This window comes from Mastomys coucha, unplaced genomic scaffold (genome assembly GCF_008632895.1).
Source record: "Mastomys coucha isolate ucsf_1 unplaced genomic scaffold, UCSF_Mcou_1 pScaffold7, whole genome shotgun sequence".
NCBI classification, from domain to species: domain Eukaryota; kingdom Metazoa; phylum Chordata; class Mammalia; order Rodentia; family Muridae; genus Mastomys; species Mastomys coucha.
In genome coordinates, this window is record NW_022196913.1 from 60,025,487 (window position 1) to 60,045,488 (window position 20,002).

The 20,002-nt window shown below is 55.2% G+C and overlaps 3 protein-coding genes across 6 annotated transcripts in view; 2 read left to right on the forward strand and 1 right to left on the reverse strand.

Annotated features, from left to right (window-relative positions):
• The window catches only part of Grk6 (G protein-coupled receptor kinase 6), a 16,305-nt gene extending 13,927 nt beyond the window's left edge, over window positions 1-2,378 (forward strand). Inside the window, exons 14-16 of one of the 2 annotated variants that reach the window (XM_031359756.1) lie at window positions 252-389; window positions 472-606; window positions 1,243-2,378. In XM_031359756.1, coding sequence (XP_031215616.1) covers window positions 252-389; window positions 472-606; window positions 1,243-1,296 — 327 coding nt within the window. In that variant the 3' untranslated portion in view covers window positions 1,297-2,378. The other variant, XM_031359757.1, reaches the window with a different exon arrangement.
• Window positions 2,379-5,521: 3,143 nt separating this feature from the next.
• Window positions 5,522-14,708, forward strand: Prr7 (proline rich 7, synaptic). Its single transcript, XM_031359758.1, has 3 exons — window positions 5,522-5,665; window positions 13,333-13,984; window positions 14,145-14,708. Exons 2-3 carry the CDS (start codon window positions 13,570-13,572, stop codon window positions 14,540-14,542), a joined length of 813 nt encoding a protein of 270 aa, XP_031215618.1. The 5' UTR covers window positions 5,522-5,665; window positions 13,333-13,569; the 3' UTR covers window positions 14,543-14,708.
• A 585-nt stretch (window positions 14,709-15,293) lies between these two features.
• Dbn1 (drebrin 1) overlaps window positions 15,294-20,002 on the reverse strand; it is a 14,474-nt gene continuing 9,765 nt past the window's right edge. The window contains exons 9-15 of one of the 3 annotated variants that reach the window (XM_031359755.1): window positions 19,328-19,387; window positions 19,108-19,231; window positions 18,206-18,343; window positions 17,714-17,884; window positions 16,434-17,101; window positions 16,034-16,136; window positions 15,294-15,871 (exon numbers count right to left, since the gene is read on the reverse strand). In XM_031359755.1, coding sequence (XP_031215615.1) covers window positions 15,801-15,871; window positions 16,034-16,136; window positions 16,434-17,101; window positions 17,714-17,884; window positions 18,206-18,343; window positions 19,108-19,231; window positions 19,328-19,387 — 1,335 coding nt within the window. In that variant the 3' untranslated portion in view covers window positions 15,294-15,800. Of the gene's footprint in view, window positions 15,872-16,033; window positions 16,140-16,433; window positions 17,102-17,713; window positions 17,885-18,205; window positions 18,344-19,107; window positions 19,232-19,327; window positions 19,388-20,002 lie in introns of all 3 variants that reach the window. The other 2 variants (XM_031359754.1, XM_031359753.1) reach the window with 2 other exon arrangements.

A 20,002-nucleotide genomic window follows, 5' to 3' on the forward strand; every position in this document is an offset into this window, starting at 1 on the left:
GTCACTGCATAGCCAAGGGTCATGATCCTGGTTTACAGAGTCACTGCATAGCCAAGGGTCATGATCCTAGTTTACAGAGTCACTGCATAGCCAAGGGTCATGATCCTGGTTTACAGAGGTGAGAACTGCCTCAGAGACGGTGGGGTGCTAAGCTTCGGAGTGCGTGGGGTACCATGCCGTTCTCCAAACCAGGGAGCTGCCCAGGGTGACAGAGATTCAAGCCTTCCTGACTCCTGCCTCTTCCTCCTTAGCCCCAGGCCATCTACTGCAAGGATGTCCTGGACATTGAACAGTTCTCTACAGTTAAAGGCGTGGATCTGGAGCCCACAGACCAAGACTTCTACCAGAAGTTTGCCACGGGTAGTGTGTCCATCCCCTGGCAGAATGAGGTAGGGATTATCCTGTGACTTGGATGAGGCCCGGGTAGGGCATCCCTGGGGCCAACTCTCACAGCTTCCTATTCCTGGGTAGATGGTGGAGACCGAGTGCTTCCAGGAACTCAATGTCTTTGGGCTGGATGGTTCCGTTCCCCCAGACCTGGACTGGAAGGGCCAGCCCACTGCACCCCCCAAGAAGGGATTGCTACAGAGACTCTTCAGTCGCCAAGTAAGTCCTAGCATTGTCTGACCTGGGTCCCCGGCCTGCTCCACTGGGATAGTGGGTGGGAGGCGGAGCTGGTGCACGCCTGCCCCGGGAGTGGGCATCTTCCAACGGTGCCTAAGGTGCCTCACTCCTGCCTGCCCCCCAGGCCCCTGCGCCTGGCTGGTCTCATGGCCTCTTTTCTCTTTCCAGAGGTGAGCAGTGTGGGCTCCTCATGGGTTGGCCTTGCTGCCTGTCTGTGGGGAGCCCCAGGCGGCCCTTCCATGGCAGAGGCGAGATGTAGGAGAAAGAAGTCTGGTGTCCACCTTACCCGCTCCCTCCCTGCTGCTTGCCTCCCTGCACCCTGACCCCTTCAAGCTGCTAACCTTGGCTTAGCAACTGTCTCCTTGTGCCTGAGTCTGTCCAGGGGGATGGACAGAGGCCTTGCTCTGACAGATACTGGGAGCTTCCTAGTCTTACTTCAGTCTGTCGCCAGAAAGCTGTACCCTGACACCACCCGTGTTTGGGCCTGAGCTGCTGCTCTGAGCCTCTTGTGGGAAGCCCACAACCCTCTCTGGGCATAACACTGGCCTTGGTCCGCCTTAATGGTGACTAATGGCACCGCTGTGCCTCTCTCCCTTCATGTCTTCCCTGTTCCTCTAGGATTGCTGTGGGAACTGCAGCGACAGTGAGGAAGAGCTCCCCACCCGCCTCTAGCCCCCAGGCCGAGGCCCCCACCGGCGGTTGGCGGTAGCAGCTACTCTCAGTGACGTTTACAGTTTTGCACAGTGGTGTTCCCCATTGACCATGCAAGTCGTGGTCTGTGGAACACAGCCGGAACTGTCCCCAGTGTCCTCCGTTCCTCAGCCACTGGCCCAGCTGAGTTTGACAAGGCCTGGGCCATCTTGGGACAAAGGTGCGTCCCTTCAGCTCTTCTCTGTGGAGCTCGGGGCTTTATGTATTTATGTATTTGTACGAATGTATATAGCCACCAGAGCATTCTTAATTCCACCCTGGACCTGGCACTTAGGGCAACTAGGCCTGGCCAGGGGAGCCAGGAGCTGGCAAGAGGAACTAATGCCAGACTCCAGGCTTCTAGTGCCCAGTCCAGATGAACAAGCAAGAGTGTGGGCCAGGTCAGATCTCTGACCATAGCATGGCACTTGCCACCACCACCTCCAAGTGAGACTTGTGCCTGTCTGGTGTAGACTGAGGCCACCACCTTCTGGTTGCCCAATGCTTTTTACTCTTTCTCAGCATTTGTCAGCTGGAGATGGGAGCTTTGTAGCCTCTAGGCCTGGGTCATAGTGTAACCACAGACTAAGCTGACTGGGACCCATCCAACCACTGCCTGAGGTGGGTTGCTTTCTGCCTTCCAGCTCCCAGAGCACATTAGTCCTTATTCTGGGTCATATCCTGAAGACACCCTTTTCAGAAATTCCCCAGGCCAGGCCATAGGAGGGGTTAGAATTAGCCCTCCAACATTCCAGAACCCTCATAAAAGTAGACACATGCCCAGCAATAATCCACCTTCCCTGTGCACCTGTTGGGGGTGGGGGTGAGTGTGTATCATTGTGTGAAGAGAGGAGGGTAAGGCTGTGCCTAAGCCCCAGACCCTAGCCCTGGCCTTTCCCAGACTCTGATGGCTGTCCTGATGCTAATTAGGACACCATGGGACCATAAGGCCCTGGCTTTTCCATATTTAAAGCCAATGTGAGCTGCCATGTGTCTCTATGTGACCAATGTGAGCTGCCATGTATCTGTGCGAATACAGTCTGAGCACAAGGCTGGCCAGCCACCCTGCCTGCCTCCTTTTATTTCTGGTGTTTCAATGATTCTTCTTGACTTCTTGGCCCAGCTGGAAAGCACTGGATGTGGACCTGGAATGGGTCTATGGGCTGTCCTTCAAAAGCCCAGGAGTCCTCAGGACTTTGCAGGGAACCAAACCTTGGTGTGGTGACTCGGTCTCTGCATTTCTCCACTGCTAGATGGGACACAGCCTAGATACCTGCTTGGATGTATGTACGACTGCTACAGAGGCAGATAGATCTCAGTGGTCTTTAAGCTCCCTGAGGTCAAAGAGGCCTTGTAAACTAGGGAGTGGCCTGGGGAAGCAGGTAGGAGCTGTTGTTAGAAATCCTCACCTTGAGTGATACACTGACCTGCTGTGTGTCCATTCTGATGTGGCACACATGCATAAGATGCAGGATTCTCTTCTCTTAAAACATTGTGGGTGGGCAAAGAGTAGAGGAGCTTGAGAAAGACTGGTGTGATGGATAGGGGCCAGCCACCTGAGTCAGAGTTGCTGAAGTTAACAATGGCCAGGTCCTGAAGCAGTCACCTGGGAGAATTGGCAAGAGCATTTTTTTGGGGCAGGGATGGGAAGGCTGTCTGTGCAGATTTTAGGGACTAAGAGCTATTTAGCCACAAGTTTCTACTAGGCTCTACAAACTCCTCCCAGGATCCTTAGCTTCCCAAGAGTCCCCAAAACTACCTTGCCTGCACCATGCACTGTGGACACAACAGTCCTGGGTACATGTCCTAATCTGATGACTCCTGAACCTGACTCTGCAGAGGCTCTTTCTTGTCTGAGGGTACAGATCCCTGAAACTGGCAGGGAGTTGGTCAGCCCGTGCTTCCTGGGCTGGCCTGGAACCCACCATGTAGGTAGGCCAGACTGGCCTCAAACCTGACCCTCTTGCCCTTGTGCAGCCCTAGGATGATGTGCATGCTCCAACACCAGGCGTAAGCAGCACCCATCTTAGCAGTTGCCAGCAAGTGTCTCCAGCTGGGCCTCCTAGCACATAGAATGCTTACTAATGCTTCTGTTCATGTGAAAGAAATAAGGTGCTCCAGGTTTTTTCATTGAGTAGAAAAGAAGCCAGATAAAGATAAGGCAGGCAAGGGTGAATAGGTGTCAAGTGGTGCTCCCTGAAGTGCTCCACCAGCTACTGGATCTAGACCCTTTAAATTTGGGCTAGGAGGCATCCAGGGAACTCATTGTCTAAGATTAGGTTTACCTTAAAGCCTTCCTGATGTTTCCCAACAAGACTGTCAAACTCCACTCCCTACCCAGCCCTAAGCTGAGAGCCAGGGCCCCAGATGGAGATGAGGTCTCTGCCAGCTTGGAGCTCATGTGGTAGGCAGGGAGGTGTGGGAACAGTAGCATTCAGTGTGTTCAGTATTTTGACGGACAGGGTGGAGGCTGAAGGTACAACACTAAGCAGTGGTCCCTTGGCCCCAAAAGTGTTGAGCTTAATACGATGCAGGACTGGTCATCTGTGTCCAGGCAGAGCAGAATGCACAGCTGAACTTCGGTTGGAAAAGGAGTGGCTGCAAGATACAGTTCTTTTTTGAGGTTATTAACATGCAGCCAATTTTGAAAGCTCTACTCTATGTATGTGCTCTACTGGAGGCTAGGAGGGAGGGTCCCTCAAGGGTTTTAAGGACCTGTCCCACCTTGCACAAAAAGCACCCTAATATAACTTGGGCAAACCATTCTGTACTATTCCCATCCATCTATGTGGGTTAGGTGGTGGTGGGCACACACACACACACACAGCACATGTGGGCATACCTCAGTGGGACAGGTGCTTTTCTAGCATGTGAGAGAGGCCTGGGTTTGATCCCCTGTACGATAAGGGAAAAACTAGTCAACTCAGAAAGGGGACCAGGGCTCTATTAGTTGCTGATGTTTCACAGGGCTATGACTGCCAGAAAGAAGCAAGGAACCCCAGCTGATTGTGGCTTGGCGCTATTGAGTCTTAACTCTTGAGTCCATGGAATCCAGGTGGCCAAGTTAGAAGGCAGTCCAGTGTACAGTCGGGCAGAGTTTGTGTTAGAGGCCTGCCTTTGATGGCACCCATGGGTAGGCAGCAAGGAAGACCCAGTTGTTCACACTCAAGGAAGGACTAACCACTGGGCAGTCATTTGGAGTATCTATCCTTCCCCATCCAAGGCATGAGTTAGTTCATTGGACAGGGGTCCTGAATGTCTCCTGTGCGTTTGTGTTTACTTGCTCACTTCTTTTTTTAGTAGCTCTTTTTACTAGAGCTACTGGGAAACAGTTTTCTCACCGGGGATGGATGGCAGAGCTGATAGCGAGCTGTTGGGGGCCGTCCATGCCACCATTTGGGGGCAGTGTGCCTAATGCCAGCTTTTGAGACGCCTGCAACCAACTGTGACAGAAGCTAGTGTAGCCCTGGGTTCACTGCCTTTATGTGCCCTTGGCCTCCAGTTCATGTAAGATCCTGGCTCTCAGAGCCATAACTGTCCCAGTTTACACGGGGGGAGGTGCTTCAGGGAGCTCACCCTTAATGCTATAAAGAAGTTGAAGTAGAAACAAAGAGGCAAGCACCAGTGTCAAACTTAAAATGAAGATGGAGTCGGCTCTAGGCAGTATCCATTCCTTGGGATGAGCATGCTCATGAAACCTTAGCAATTTAGCGCTCAGGTGGGTCTGTGTGGGTCTCACTATGTATGTTAGAATGTATACCTTCTGGAACAGAGTGGTTGGGGTCCTGAATTGGGGGGAAGCCACACTGGGATGCCGACTTCATCTAGCCCCTGCCCCCATTACCTGTGTCTGAACATGGCCAGGTTGAGCTCTGTGAGTCTCTGGGTCTGTGAGTCTTACCTCAGCTGCTCCGCTAAGCATCCGGCGTCTTATGGCTGCAAAGCCGCCGGTGTGTCCTTCACCCCCAGCCCCTTTGGGTAGCCTGTTGCCTGGGAGCTGTACGGAGTGTACTTTCTCAGTGCTGGGATGCCCTCGGCATTGCGAGCACACATCCTCTGCCGCGACTGGGTGCGGCAGGTGGGTCCGGAGTCCCACCCACCCCTTCCCTCGCAGCAGCCTTGGCGGCGTGTGGCAGGGGGTGGGGGATGCCTCTGTTGGCTGCGCGCGCGCGCACGCCAGGCTCAGCACGCGCCCGTGCGCGCGCCCCGCGCCTCCAGCCCAGCGCTCGGAGCGGCTTTCGTTGCCACTGTCTGCTCTCCCGGGCCGCTGCCTGCTCCAAGCTTGGGGTTCTGTCCGCTGGGCCGCTTGCCCCGAGGCAGGAAGACGAGTTCGAGGAGGATGCCTGGGCCCGTGAGTACCGCGACGGCTGCGGGCCGGGCGGGAACAGAGCGCGGGCGGAAGATGGTCTTCGGGCTGATGACCCTCTCTGCGGGTGGCTCAGAGCCCTAGCCTGGTATCGCCACCCGGACCCCGACCCGGACAGCGGGCAGCCCCTCCCCCAGTCCACACCGGAGGGAAGGAAGGAGGGGAAAGTGAGCGAGGGAGCCCGAGCCGGGCGCGAGCCGCTACCAGTTCGCTTGGAAACCGTTGCCACAGCAACGGGGTTGCGCTCCCCGGCAACGCGACTGCGGGGTGGCGACGCCCCCTCCCCCACCACGGCCGGGGGCGCAGGAGGGGGGGAAGGGGGTGCACTGTGGAGAGAGCATCGCTCTTCTGGCCGGTCTGGGTGTGCCTGCCTCAGCACGTCGAGGGTGGGGGTGAGGGAGAGCGGCTCCGTGGGCACGAGCCGGCCCCCACGTGGCTGCAGTCGTCGCCACAGGACTCCCAGGGTGGCTGCAAACGTGGAGGCGGCCCAGACCCTGGGCCTGTCGCGGGAGAAAGGCCTGGAGGTTGGGTCTGGGGTCTCTAACTGGTAACTACCATTAGGGTGGTCTCTCGCCCCCTTGAAACATGGCCAAACAGAAAATCGTATTCTCCGGAGGTGGTTTATTTATTTTTTTAAACTAGAGAAGAGGAAAGAAGCTAACAGCGTCCCTTCTCGTGGCCAGTGCATGTGCCAAATCATGGGTCTGCGGTGGGCCTCTGTCTGGTGTCCTGGCCACCGTTCTCCAGGGAGGGATAGAAACAGAGCAAAGGACACTGCTCACCCAGGAGAGCTGAATCCCAGGCCAGATGGGAGCGACCCAGCTCATTGTCTGGACCACAGTGCCCCTTTCTTGTCTGTGCACAATGCCTTGACTGTGTGGGGTGGCATGGAGGTTGGCCTGCAAAGAGGCCAGTGCCACATGGAGGTGCCCTGCCCAAGGGAGCTCCTCGAAGGGCTGCTGAGTCAGAGGAAATGACCTCTGGCTTCCCTCCCAACCTCCCCTCATCGGACAGTGTGCTGGAGAGAGAAATGGCCCCCCTGCCAGCAGGACCTGACTCAGCAGATGCCAGCCCTGACCACAGGCTTCAGATACAGCATTCCTGAAACCACATCCAAGCATCCCTAGGTTTCTCTTTCTATCCAGTGAAGTATCTGTGCCCAGGATCTGGGGCATTTGAGGCCTTGGCATAAGATGCCCTTAAATGGATGCTACCTGGGAAGTCAGGCAGGGAGACCTGGGGAATTAGTCACAGGTTCCTTTCATTCTTTGCCTGCTCTGTGTGCAATCTGAGTGTTCTACATCCACAGTCTCCTATCCTTAGAGCAGTTGTGAAAGGTAAGTTTGTTCTTCTTGTTTTAGATGGAGACTCTTGGGGCTCAGGGAGTAAGGGGACTTGCCCAAGGTCAAACACTAGGTAAGCATTCCCCTGGGTTTCCAGTGCAGGGCCCTCTGCTTACATAGCCCCTCTTAGTCATGTGACCCAGGCAGGACAGGATCTAGACGGAGCTTGCCAGAGGAACATTCTTAGCCTGCCTTCGTGCTCCTCCAGTAAGGAAGTTCCCCATGCGAGCCTTGGTGCGAGCCTTGGTGCGCCTTTCCTCCTTCTCGCTGAATCAGCTGCCTTCTTTCTCCCTCACATGCCGCACGGGGTGTGCTATTGATAGGCTGCCTTCTTGTCTCCTTCCTCCATTTTCTCTCTAGCTGACTCCAAGCCTTAGGCTGGCTGCCTTAGCCCCCAGGGAAGACCTCCAGCCCCTTGTCTCTGGGTGTAGAGGGCTCACTGGCCTTTTATGGCTTGTAGTTTTAATGATGAGCAATCTGACAAATCCAGATTCAGACAGTGCTAGAGCCCTGTGGTTGGCCAGCCCAGCCCAGAGACTGGGACCAGGGGCAGTGGGACAAGGGATGTAGCCAGGTGCCTGCTCATCAGTTAATGTCACCATGCAATATGTGGACTTCATGTGTCTAGATCATCCAGTTTTTGAGATCATCCTTAAAACTGACCTTTGTGCAAACGCTGGGAGGAATGAATGTTGAAAGCAATTGCTACTCCTTGGCCAGCAAGATATATCCACAGACTGTGCTAAAGTTGAAGGTCTTAACTCTTGACTCTGCATGCAGTCCATAGTAAAGAGGGGGGGTTTCTGGTGAGCCACCACCACAATGCGGGGTGCTGGCCTGCAGCTGGCCACATGTAGGAGTGAACATTAGACTTACAGTGTTTTCACATCAGTTGTGTCCCTGCTCCCCAAGACTGACTTGGGCATTATTGAACAGCTTTGGGGTTTTTGTTTGTTTGTTTTAGGCTTATTCACATTATGTTTGAGTGTTTTGCCTACAACTCTATCGTGTACCATGTGTGTGCTTGGTGCCTGTCGAGGTCAAAAGAGGGCATCAGATCCCTGGAACTGATGCGTTTCAGATTGTTGTGAACCACACTATATAAGCGCTGGGAATTGAACCCTGGGTCCTCTGCAAGAAGAACAAGTGCTCTTAACTCCTGAGCCATCTCTCCAGCCCCTCAGTCAGACATTAGCATCCCTGGTCTACAAGTAAAGAAGCCAGCTAGGGTTCGTGACTAGGATGGGATCACAGGGTTAATGGGTTCCTCTCAGTGCTTGACTTGTTAAAACGTGCAGCTCCTTCTGAGACATGAACACCATCTTTCCCTGCCACGTGGCCTCCTCCTTTGCAAGAGCAAATCTCGTCCATGCCGAGTGAGGGATGGAGCCACAGGGAGCCACAGAGGTGAGGTTTTAATATGGGCTTGAGCTCTCCCTGACCCCATTCCTCCACTACCTCCAACAAGGCCAGAGCTGAGAAGTGAGGGCAAAGGAAATCCCCCATGTCCACAGATAGACTGGGACTCCAGTCTCTGGTGTCCTGTGGCAATTTCTTTTTTTTTTTAATTAATTAATTTATTTATTTTTATTTATTTTATGTGTATGGGTACACTGTAGCTGTATAGATGGCCGTGAGCTATCATGTGTGGCTACTGTTGATTTCAGGACTTCTGCTGGCCCTGCTGGCTCCAGCCAGCTGGCTCTGGTCCGCTGGCTCTGTCCCCGCTCGCTCCTGCATAATTCACTGTAGCTGCCTTCAGACGCACCAGAAGAGGGCGTCCAATCTCATTACGGGTGGTTGTGAGCCACCATGTGGTTGCTGGGATCCGAACTCAGGACCTTTGGAAGAGCAGTCAGTGCTCTTACCCGCTGAGCCATCTTGCCAGCCCGCTGTGGCAATTTCTTTGGGCTAGGGTCAGGTCACAGATCCCAGTGAGAGTATTGGGAGTGAGGTCGTGGCAGGTCCGTGCAAGGCTGACTCTGGGAGACAAGTTCAGCTCTCTCTGGCTTTAATACACCTGTGCTGGTGTGAGAAAGAGGTGTGGAAATGTCCCCTGTGTGTCCCTGGTATGCCTTGCCAGCCATGACTGGACTCTGCAGTCTTCAGAGCTTCCCAAACAAGTGAGCCCATGAGTCGACCTCTTGAGTAGTGCTGAGACCACAACTGTGGAGGCTAGTGACGACTCCTGCAAGGACAGGTGACTGCAGCTTCCCTCCTCGACCCTGGCCCTGTTACACCACACTACATTCAACCACTCTGTCTCCTCAGTATCATTTTCCCTTGCATCCATAGATGACTGGGTTTTTGTTTGGTTTGGTTATAACCCAGTTGTAACGGTGCACACCTTTAATCCCAGTACTTGGGAGGCAGAGGTAGGTAGATCTCTGAGTTCCAGGCCAGCCTGGTCTACATAATGCCAGGACAGCCAGGGCTACATAATGAGACCTTGTCAACAAAACAAAACAAGCCCACCCCTAGAGGGTTAAAAGCTGGGTCATGGGTTTTTTTCCCCCCAGTGATATTTTGATATTTTCCAAGATGAACTATACACTGATCCAGCTCCTGAATCATTCCCTCTCCTACAGCTAAAATACCACTCAAGTATTCGGGCATCTCCAGTCACTTCCACAAGTGGCTTTTAGCTACTGTGTGCCAATTGATCAGGCCTTTGTTAATTCTCTAGTGCATTCCAAGATCGATAGCTTTTATTATCTTCACCCAGGCCGGGGCCATGAGGTACCTCAGGGTAAACATGTCCAGAGAACGGTGGAGGAGGCCAAGAGGCCCTGGCAGGAACTCATTCTGGAGACCATGATCTAGGTCACAGGGTTTCTCTGGCATAGCATCTGCTGGGAAATTGTTAGAAATTTGAACTCTTAGCTAGGCGGTGGTGGTGCACACCTTTAATCCCAGCACTTGGGAGGCAGAGGCAGGCGGATTTCTGAGTTCAAGGCCAGCCTGGTCTACAGAGTTCCAGGACAGCCAGGGCTACACACAGAAACCCTGTCTCGAAAAAAAAAAAATTTTTTTTTTGAACTCTGAAGCCAGGTGTCTTCACACAAAGGTCACAGGGGCCTGTGCCTGTGAATTCAGCTTTGAGGCAAAGGGAGCAAGAGAATTGTGATGGAGTTCAAGGCCAGTGTGGGTGACCTAGTGAGTTCAGGACTAGAAATGTGAACCCCAGACCTCTTGAATCACATGTTGGTGGTGCTAGATCTCTGGATCCAGACAAGCTTGCCCTCTGTATATTTCAGACGCTTGTACAGGTTTCAGAGGTACCATTTCAAAACCCACCAGTCAACCCAGCCCAGAGGCAGACAATTTGGTGACCTTTGCAGAAATTACCACAATCCTTATTGTAGGGATTCCCGAGGAAGCAGGGTGCACAGTGGTTAGGAAACACCTGGAGTCTTGTTTCATCCCTTGGTGTAATCCCAGGATGGTCTAAGAAACCCAGCAAAACCATATGTCCCAAATGCTACACAAATCAGGATGGAATCCTAGAAATGTTTAATAATCTGCAAGAATATAAGGCAAAGGGGAAAAAAAGAGACAGAGGGAATACAGTAAATGAGTAACTTGGTAGATGGAAGGAGGGGTCCCAGCAGGGGAGATGGACAAGTGGTTGGTGTTTGCTGTCTGGGAGACAATGAGTGGCTAAGAGCAAGATTCCAGGTCTGAGTTGGCATATTCCCGTAAGTAGGGCCAAAGCATGCACAGAAGCAGGGAAGAGCTGTGGGGAAGGGGTCTTTGAAAAGTTTGGCATGTTCGATAGAGCATCTCAAAAGATCTGTCTGGCCCTCTTGATGTTTATGGACTGAGCAACTGTTGTGGATTAAAGAATACACAGAAGAGAGGCCAGAGAGGGCCAGACGGTGGTCCTCGGTAGCCCCTGCAGGAGACTGGTTAGCATTAGTTGGACTGTAGAGCTGGCTGTTGTCAGAGGCCAGGTCAGCAGTGTGTTCCCAAGGAAGAGACTTCTCTGAGCCTCAGATTGCACAGTGCCTGGATGGTGGTTTGCACTCCTTGCCCCAGCCACAGGAGCACACAGATTTGGGGTTCATCCTTTGGAGTCTAGACTAACACCCACTCTAGGCTAGGTACCCTTAGGGTATAGCTTCTCATACTTTGTTCTGTGTTGAGCCTGAGACTGCCACACTCTCTCTCTCTCTCTCTCTCTCTCTCTCTCTCTCCCTCCATCTTGTACTTCTTCCCCACTCCCTGAGCTTTCCCCACTCGCAGGAACTTTGCTGACTAGTTAGCCTAACTACCGGGTGTTCTCAAGGTCTCAGGGACCCAGTGCTGACAAACACTGGCATTTCACTCGCAGCTCGCCACAGGGGAAGTGGACAGCAACTGATTCAGATGCAAACTAAACTGTAGCACCTCCTTTTAGCTGTGTGGCATGAGACAAGGCTCTTGCTTCTGAGCTCATCTATCAAAGGATCCTCCACCCAGAAGTGACAGGGTGATGGGAATGATTTTAAGATTCTGCATGTGAAGCCAGATGTGGTAGCAGCCTGTGCCTTTCATCCAGCAATGGGGAGGCAGAGGCAGGTGGATTGCTCTTGAGTTTGAGGCTAGCTGGGAGTACATAGTGACACCCTGTCTCAAAGACAGAAATCTACTTGGAAAGAACAAACAATTTCTGATGACTCTGAACCTGCTTCCCTTTCTTTATATACTCTTAGAAGGGACCGTGACAGCATGTCTGTCCAGCTTCATCATTGCAGACTCAAACATCACCCCTGACTCTTCTTGGCAGATTCTTCTAACTTAGCAAGCATCATTACCTCCAACCACAGAAATACCTTCTTTAACCCGGGACCATTTCTGCCCTTTTGCTCAAAACCTCTAGCTTGTGCATGTTTCCTCAGAACAATTCCTGTTCCTGAGGGCCCAAGGAAAGAGAACAACAGATTTAATTAACTCCCAGTGACTGGCAGCATCGTGTTTTTATCTGGGCTACATCACCATGGCAGCCTCATGGTGGGGTTGTCAAGGGGGCGGGCAGAGCTATTGTTCCTACCCTTGTCTGCTCTGGAACGCAGGCCCAGGAGGATAGGACTGGCACTGGCACCAAGTGACACATGGCTGAAGGCAGCCAGAGAGTCAGACAGGAGCCATCTGGGGAGATGGGGTGGCCAAGGCCTGGCACCCTTTCAGCCCGAGTCTGAAGCTGATTACGGGCACCAAAGCTGAGTGAGTGTGGGTGTGCCAAGGCCATGCAGTTCCTTGAAGCTCCTGGCAAACCATCCTGCCCAAAAGCTCAGCGGGCCAGGGCTTGGTGGCTAGGCCTAGGTTCAAATTAGCGCTGCGGTCTGTACAGCTCTTCCAGTTCCCAGCTGTGAGTTAGAAACAAGCAGTTACCCAAAGGGTTGTGTAAGTTGCTGGTAGAAGGTATTCAGGAGAAGCCCATTTCTGTTCCATGGGGATGGTCACCTGTCTGTTGTTTGCAAGGCCTTAACTAAGCAGTCAGGGCTGCGGACTTCTTTCCCGCCCCAAACTCAACCCCCCATGCAGGGATGTCCTCTGCCCCCTGCTGTGACAGGAGGTGGACCTAGAAGCCAGGGTTTGTCGTGACTGCAGGGCTAGGTGGGTCCGAAGGACAGATCTAATTTTCCACCCCACTACAGAGAGGGAAAGAAATTAGTGGAAGGAAGAGGGTTGGGTTGGAAGTAAGAGAGGTGCAGCCAAGTGGGGTTTGCGCATGAGTAGGTGGTGCGGGAAGTCGAGTTGGGGCTAGAATCCGGCTGGCAGAGGCGCCTAGAGGAAGGAAAGCCGGCCTGATCCACGCCCAGCACTCAGTGTTGGGAGCAGACAAAGGCCGGGCGGTGGCACGCAGTGGCAGCCACTCGCCAGTCTCTTACAGGCGTGGCTAATAGTTGGAAGCGGTGCAGAAAAGAAACTGGGATCCAAGTGGGCAGCCGGTGGGCCTCCAGGAGGTGCACTGCCCTTTTCCTCGCCCCCCAAAACACCGCGCCGAGACTACTCCAGTGTCCTGGCAGTCACAGCAACCGAAAGCCCCTCGAAGCCGGACCCCGGGGTCGCGGGCGGACTCCGCGCGCCCCCTGCTGGACCGTCTTGAGTCGCGTCAGCACGCGGTCGCTGGGTCCCGATTCGGGGGAAACCCTATCGGGGAAACCTCGGGGCGTGACGTCATCCCGGGGTGACGTCACCCGCCCCCCGGGGAGTGCGGGGGTTCCCACCGAGGAGGCATCCCCGGCCCCGCGCGGGACTCGGATGCAGGCCGGGAGTCACCAAGGATCCCGGCGAGCTTCGCTGAGCCCTGTGTCTGCCCCGCAGGTCGCTCGCGGCCCCGGGTGAAGCAGGCCCGCGCCGGCCGGCGCCATGGAAAGGAGCGGGAACCACAGCTGCCCCCCGCCGGCATGCGCGCCTATTGAGCCCCGCCGCAGGCAGCCCCCGGCCGCAGGTCCCCGAGTGACACTGGCGGCACCTGGGAGCGTGGCGCGGCCCCGGGGCCACGCCGAGGAGCCCAGCGTCCAGTAAAGCTGCCGAGGACCTGCCGCCCGTGCCGCAGCCATGGTGATGTCCCAGGGCACCTACACGTTCCTCACGTGCTTCGCCGGCTTCTGGCTCATCTGGGGGCTCATCGTCCTGCTCTGCTGCTTCTGCAGCTTCCTGCGCCGCCGCCTCAAACGGCGCCAGGAGGAGCGCCTGAGGGAGCAGAACCTGCGTGCCCTGGAGCTGGAGCCCCTCGAGCTGGAGGGCAGCCTGGCTGGAAGTCCTCCGGGCCTGGCGCCGCCGCCGCCGCCGCACCGCAGCCGTCTGGAGGCGCCTGTGCACGCGCACTCGCACGTGCACGTGCACCCGCTGCTGCACCACGGGCCCGCGCAGCCGCACGCGCACGCGCACCCGCACCACCACGCGCTGCCGCACCCGCCGCCGCCGCCGCACCTCTCCGTGCCGCCCCGGCCCTGGAGCTATCCGCGCCAAGGTAAGGCTGCGCGGGCTTCGGCCGGCGAGCGCTCCCCGCCCGTGCCGGAGGCGCCCGCCCTTAGCCCCGGGAGCCGCGGGCTGGGGTGGTGGTGGCTGGGCGAGGCTTGTGCCCGGGGCCGGCGGCGTCGCCCTCACCGGCCCCGCTTCCCGTCCCGCAGCGGAATCGGACATGTCTAAGCCGCCGTGCTACGAGGAGGCGGTGCTGATGGCGGAGCCGCCGCCGCCCTACAGCGAGGTGCTCACGGACACTCGCGGCCTCTACCGCAAGATCGTCACGCCCTTTCTGAGCCGCCGCGACAGCGCGGAGAAGCAGGAGCAGCCGCCTCCGAGTTACAAGCCTCTCTTCCTGGACCGGGGCTACACCTCGGCGCTGCATCTTCCCAGCGCCCCGCGGCCCGCCGCCCCCTGCCCTGCCCTCTGCCTGCAGGCGGACCGCAGCCGCCGGGTCTTCCCCAGCTGGACCGACTCAGAGCTCAGCAGCCGAGAGCCCCTGGAGCACGGAGCTTGGCGCCTGCCCGTCTCCATCCCCTTGTTCGGGAGGACTACAGCCGTATAGAGGGGCGCCCGGCGTCCCGAGCCCCACGGGCGAACTCCTAGCCTGACTGCGAGGCTTTTTAAATGCTTCCCTTGGACTGCAGGGAGGGGAGGGGGGAGGGAGGGATTTCTTACCCTGTTTGTTACATTTTGAGGATAATAAAGGTGTGTGATCTGCTTTGGTACAAGCGGAGGGAGATACCTGCTGCTTTAAGCACAAGGTGCTGGTGACCGGGCATGTGGACTTTTTAGGGAAAGTGCCCGAGTCCTGGCCCTGGGAGCGGAGGGCGGGAGTGCAGAAAAGAGTCGGCCTTCGGAAACCAAAGGTTGCTTCTCAAGGACTGGATGTTCTGTCTCCTTCTAACCTGTTTTTGTGCGCCCCCTGTAGCCTCGGAGGTGAAAGGAGTTGGGAAGCGGGTCGTGAGGGCCGGCGCCCACGCCAGATCAACCCCTGGAGGCCCAGAGCAGTAGGCCTGAAGGGATCTGGATTTCTTTATTAACAGATATGAGCACGGCCCATTACATAAGTTTGTGCTTTAAAAAAAAAAAAAAGAAAAAAAAAGTTAATGTGAAAAAGAACCCAAGCAGAGAGGAAGGAGTTGGGGAGGGGCCACCCCAAACCACTGGATCCCATCCATAAACCCTGACTTGAATCACGCCTAGGACCTCCAGCCTGGGACCTGCCCGGCAGGAGAGAGCGGGAAGCCAAGGGGCCCCAGGTGGGTCTGAAAATTCCTTTCGACCAAGCAGCAAGGCTAAAGAGAAGGGGAGGGGTCCCAGGGAGCCAGAGCCCACGAGCCATTTATTGCCATGTTTTAAATTTCGTGCAAAATATCTGAAGCCCTGGATAGAGAATACAAAGTGATATTTTTTCCAAGAAACATAAAACTAGGAAAAGTGATGGGGGGAACATTTTCCCATCAGAACTCCCGACCCCAGGTCCCAAGCAGGGTTTGGCCTCCACCCTGGTCAGCTGAGCAGGAAGGGACTAAGCTACAATCTGGTCTGGGCAGGAAGGGGGTGGAATCTGCAACATTGTTTCAACTACCAACGGGAGGAAAACCAGTCAATTGTACAAGTCTATCAACTTTTAAAAAAAGAGAAAAGCTGTAAAAGTCAGGCCCTGTGGGTAGGGAAGCAGACAGGTCCCCGGCCAGTGCCGGAATCCAGAGTGGGAGCCAGGCGGGGCTGCTGCTAATGCTGGCACTGCAAGCCGGCTGGCCAGAGGCCACTGCAGGTGGGCAGCCTTGGCGAGGGCAGCCAGGGGGCAGTCACCGCTACTAATCACCACCCTCGAAGCCCTCCTCCTCTTCAGGAACTGGATCTGCATCCCAGCAGGTGATGTCGATTTCTAGGATATATTGGGAGAAGAGAGAAGCTGGGTAGATCCATCAATGCTGCCGCGACCACCCCACAACCTCTAAGAGCTGTGCCAACCGTGTTTAGTGACAACCCTAGCCTCCGATCCCATCCCAGAATTCCAGAATTCCCATCATTCATCCGTGGATACTACCTGGAGGCTTGTTGTAGAATACAGGAGGTGGAGCCTTTGCACATGGCTCTTCTGATTGGGCGAATTCTTCCTCCTGTGATTGACTGAAGTATCCTTCGCTGGCCTGCTGGGGTTTGTTATTTGTTTTTGGTTTATTTATTTATTTAATTTATTTAATAAAAACATAGGTCACCAGGACCCCACTGACAGGACTACAGCTGATCTTATCAGGCCCGAGCCTGTTTCCCCAGCAACCACTCTTGGAATCCTTGGTTGCTGGGGAAACACAGATGCCTGCCAGGGAACAAATGCAGAGATGGAAAGGGGTGTGGCCTAGAGCTGCTTCTCAGTATGGATCTACAAGCCATTGGCCCTCCCCCGTCCGTACTACTGTCCCTCCCACCAGGCGCCCCCGTCCCACCTGGGTCCCCTCCTTTTGAGTGGTCTCTCCATTGGTCAGCAGGTGAGGTTCCGGTTCCAGCTCCTGCTCCAGCCCCTGATCTACCTCCTCTAGAGCTGAGGGCATAGTTAGGACCTGGGAGGCAGCCAGCGGCTCTCCTCCTACTTCCTCCTCTGGGTCACAGAAGGTGGCTGGAGGTTCTGGCAGCTCATCAAAATTAAGAAGGTTGGCACAGCCTTCGCCCACCGGTGGCAACGGCTCCTGAGCGGCCTCATTCAGCAGAGGCACCTCTGCCAGGGAGGCCTCAGCACCTGAGGGTGGCGTGGGCACCCTGGGTTCAGCCTGAGGTGTTGGGGCCTCTTCCCCGTTGCCAGGCCATAAATCAATGAGGCTGGCAGTGGCCGGGGTGACATTGTTGGCAATAGTGGTGTCAGTAGTGGCAGTGGTGGTCTCAATGGTGTCAGCTGCATGGGCATCAGCTACTGAGGTGACAGAGGCAGCAGGCTCTGCAGGGGCAGCCGGGACAGCCTGCTCTGGAGATTCTGTGCACATCAAGTCCTCCATGGGGCTGCGTTCCTGCACCTGAAGGGGCTCTTCACTGCCAGCCCAGACCTGAGGAGCTGCTGCTACGGCTGCGGCCTCCTTGCTGATCTCTTCACCATCCAGTCTGGGAGTAGACTCCTGGGCCTCTGTTGCAGCACACATGAAGGACAGACACAATGCAGTCAGCCCCTTTGGGGAAGGACAGATGCTCTGGGACGCCAGTGAACCATGCACTGCCCCGCCACGGAAAAGTGACAAGTTTGGGACTTCTGGAGAAGTTTGGGATGCCTTCTACCACAGCTGTACCTAGCCTTTCACCCACTCTTTTTATTTTATTTAAGATTTATTTTTATTATATATACAGCATCCTGCTTGCATGTATACCTGCAGGCCAGAAGAGGGCACCAGATCTCATTATAGATGGTTGTGAACCACCTTGTGGTTGCTGGGAATTGAACTCAGGACGACCTCAGGAAGAGCAGTCAGTGCTCTTAATCCCTGAACCATCTCTCCAGCCCTCACCTACTCTTTTTAAACCACTGGGAGGAAGGCCACATTCCTCAGTGATAAGCCAAGGAGGTTTAGAGAAGGCGTGTCTGAGAGCAACACCAGGGCTCTCCTCTGCCACAGCCACTTCCTTAGAAGTGTAGCTTGGGGATGAGTGGTCCAGGTCCTTTGAACTATGTTACTGTGGCAACCTGCGGTTCCCCGCCCAGAGGCTGATGGAAGGATGGGTACCAGTGGGGCTCTTCTCTTACCTTGAGCTGGTGGGGGTGGTGGAGGTGGGGGTGGAGGCTGCGAGGATGTGACCTCATCCAGGGCCCTCTCAATCTGCTCGGTGATGGGGGTGGAGGCGGTGCTGGAATCAGATGGGCTCCGGGTGGGAATGGGAGTGGGTGCCATCCTCCGGTGGCTGTCCAAGTGGCTGCCTGTGGAGTAAATGCCCAGGCTAGTGAGCGAGGACGTGGGAGCTAGGTGGAATCAAGGACTGTCCACCTTGTGTCTTGAGTGTGGGTGGGGGCTGTGAGCTCCCCAGGACCCCCAAGGGGCCAGATTACTGCTCCAGACCCTGTAAATCAGGCCACTGGGGGCCAGTGCCCTACAGGGCCAGGGACAAGAGGCAGGTAGTACCTGCCCTGGGGATAAACACCAGCAGTCGGCAGTCAGGCTGGGGGAGAAAGGGCGAGGGGGCTGCTGGGAAGCGGGGCCCTCCTTACCCCACCCTGCCGAGGCCTGGGGCTGCTACCTACATGGGAGGGAGGAAGAGAGGTTTGGGGTGCGGTGGCAGGTGATATAGGGAAAGGGAGTCCGTGGAGGGGAAGAGGAGGAAGAGGAGGAGGAGGAAGGCCCACTGTCCGATGCCTTTATGAAAGGGCAGTACGGACGACCTGCCGAGAGAGACAGACAGAGAAAGAGACAGAGGACAAGAGAGGGTCAGTCTCCCCCACCCCTGCCCCAAGGCCTCACCCACCCCCAGGGCCAGCCCTAGCTATCCAAGCCACCATCAGCCAGGGTGCACATTCTGCCAAGCCGGGCCACAGCCTCAAGCCATCTGATGCCTCCCACCAGCCAGCACCAGATACAACACACACACACAACAGCCAGCCTCTGCATAGCGGCACGAATGAGTCTAGTCTACCATGCTTCTGGAACCCCAGCAACACGACCAAGCACAAAGAAGATGCAAATGCTCTAGGCTAGCAGACGAGAAATGGAAGGGTGCTTCAAGGGGAGGCAGGACCTAAGAGGAGAAGCCAAACAAGCCAGCCCAGAGAACAGTGGCTCCAAAATGCTCACACTGAAGGTTAGAGCAAGATCCCACCCTACATGCATTCCAAAGCCTTCAGGCCAGACTGAGCCCAAGCCTGCAGGGAAGCTCTCAACACCAGCAGTGTGTCTGAACCTTCCCAGATCTGCCCAACCGGCCTTGAGTGGCGACCATTACTCAGCCAAAGCCTGACATTGACAGGGCCCCCCAACCCAACCCCTCTGGGGGTGCTACCACCTGGAAAGCTAGGGGTGGAAGCACACTGAAGGGAGTCTTGCCTTCTCCAAGGAGTCCTTGGGCAAGGCTTCTTTTCCAAGAAGTCCCAAAGGGATTTAGGGCCAGTCTGAGAAATATGGATCAGGCAAAGAAGGGGACAAGGACTACCTGGTCGGTGGTTGAAGGGCGCGGGCGCGTCACAGCTGCCACCAGAGGCCGATGCCACTCGTTCCTGCTGTCTGAAGAACTCCCGTGGGTTATCAGGCCGCTGGGCGATAATGGCAGCCGCCTCCTGAGGGCACAAGGGAAGAGTTAGAGAGCTGGGCAGGGCTAGCTGTCTGAGCCAGCCCTCGCCCATCCGTCTCACTTGCCACTCCCCCGCTCTCACCTCCACCTCTGACTCTGACTTCTTCATCTGGGACTCTTCCTCTTCGTCCCGCTGGTCACCCTGGAAAACCAAAGGGACGATGCCCTGAGTGTCTCTTTCCGACCCAGCAGGATCTCAAAGGTGGCGCTTTGCTCCCCTCCGTACCCAGGTCCACAGCTTCCTCTTCTCTTACAATGTCTGCAGCCATCTCATCCCCAGACCGACCAGCCAGGCCTTGAGTCATCTACGTCCCATCTGACCAGGTATCCAGGGCCATCCAGAATACTCCTGGTCCTTTAGCTAGCTTAAGCCACACCGAGCATGGGCCTATGGCCTATGGACTGGGTATTTGTTCTGATGCCATATTTTAAAGCCATTTTAAATATATATATATTATTTTATGTGTGTGGATGTCTTGCCTGCATGTATGTCTTTTCACCACGTGCATCTAGTGCCCTTGGGGACCAAAAGTGGGCATTGTATCCCTAGGATTGGAAACACAGATGGCTCCCAATATGTGGGTGCTAGGGATTGAACCTAGATCTTCTGGAAGAGAAACCGGTGCTCTTCACTGCTGAGCTGTCTCTTCAGGTCCCAATAGCAAGGTTTTAAACCCACATAAATTAAGCTGCTACCACTAAGAAGTTCAGTTTCTTTTTTTCTTTTTTTTTTTTTTTTTTTTTTTTTTTTTTTTTT

What these genes read in the sequence shown, in the direction of transcription:
- Prr7 (XM_031359758.1), top strand. Translation starts at nt 13,570, where the DNA reads ATGGTGATGTCCCAGGGCACCTACACGTTCCTCACGTGCTTCGCCGGC. An exon ending in CTGGAGCTATCCGCGCCAAG is followed by an intron (nt 13,985 to 14,144) that starts GTAAGGCTGCGC and finishes CCCGTCCCGCAG; the next exon opens with CGGAATCGGACATGTCTAAG.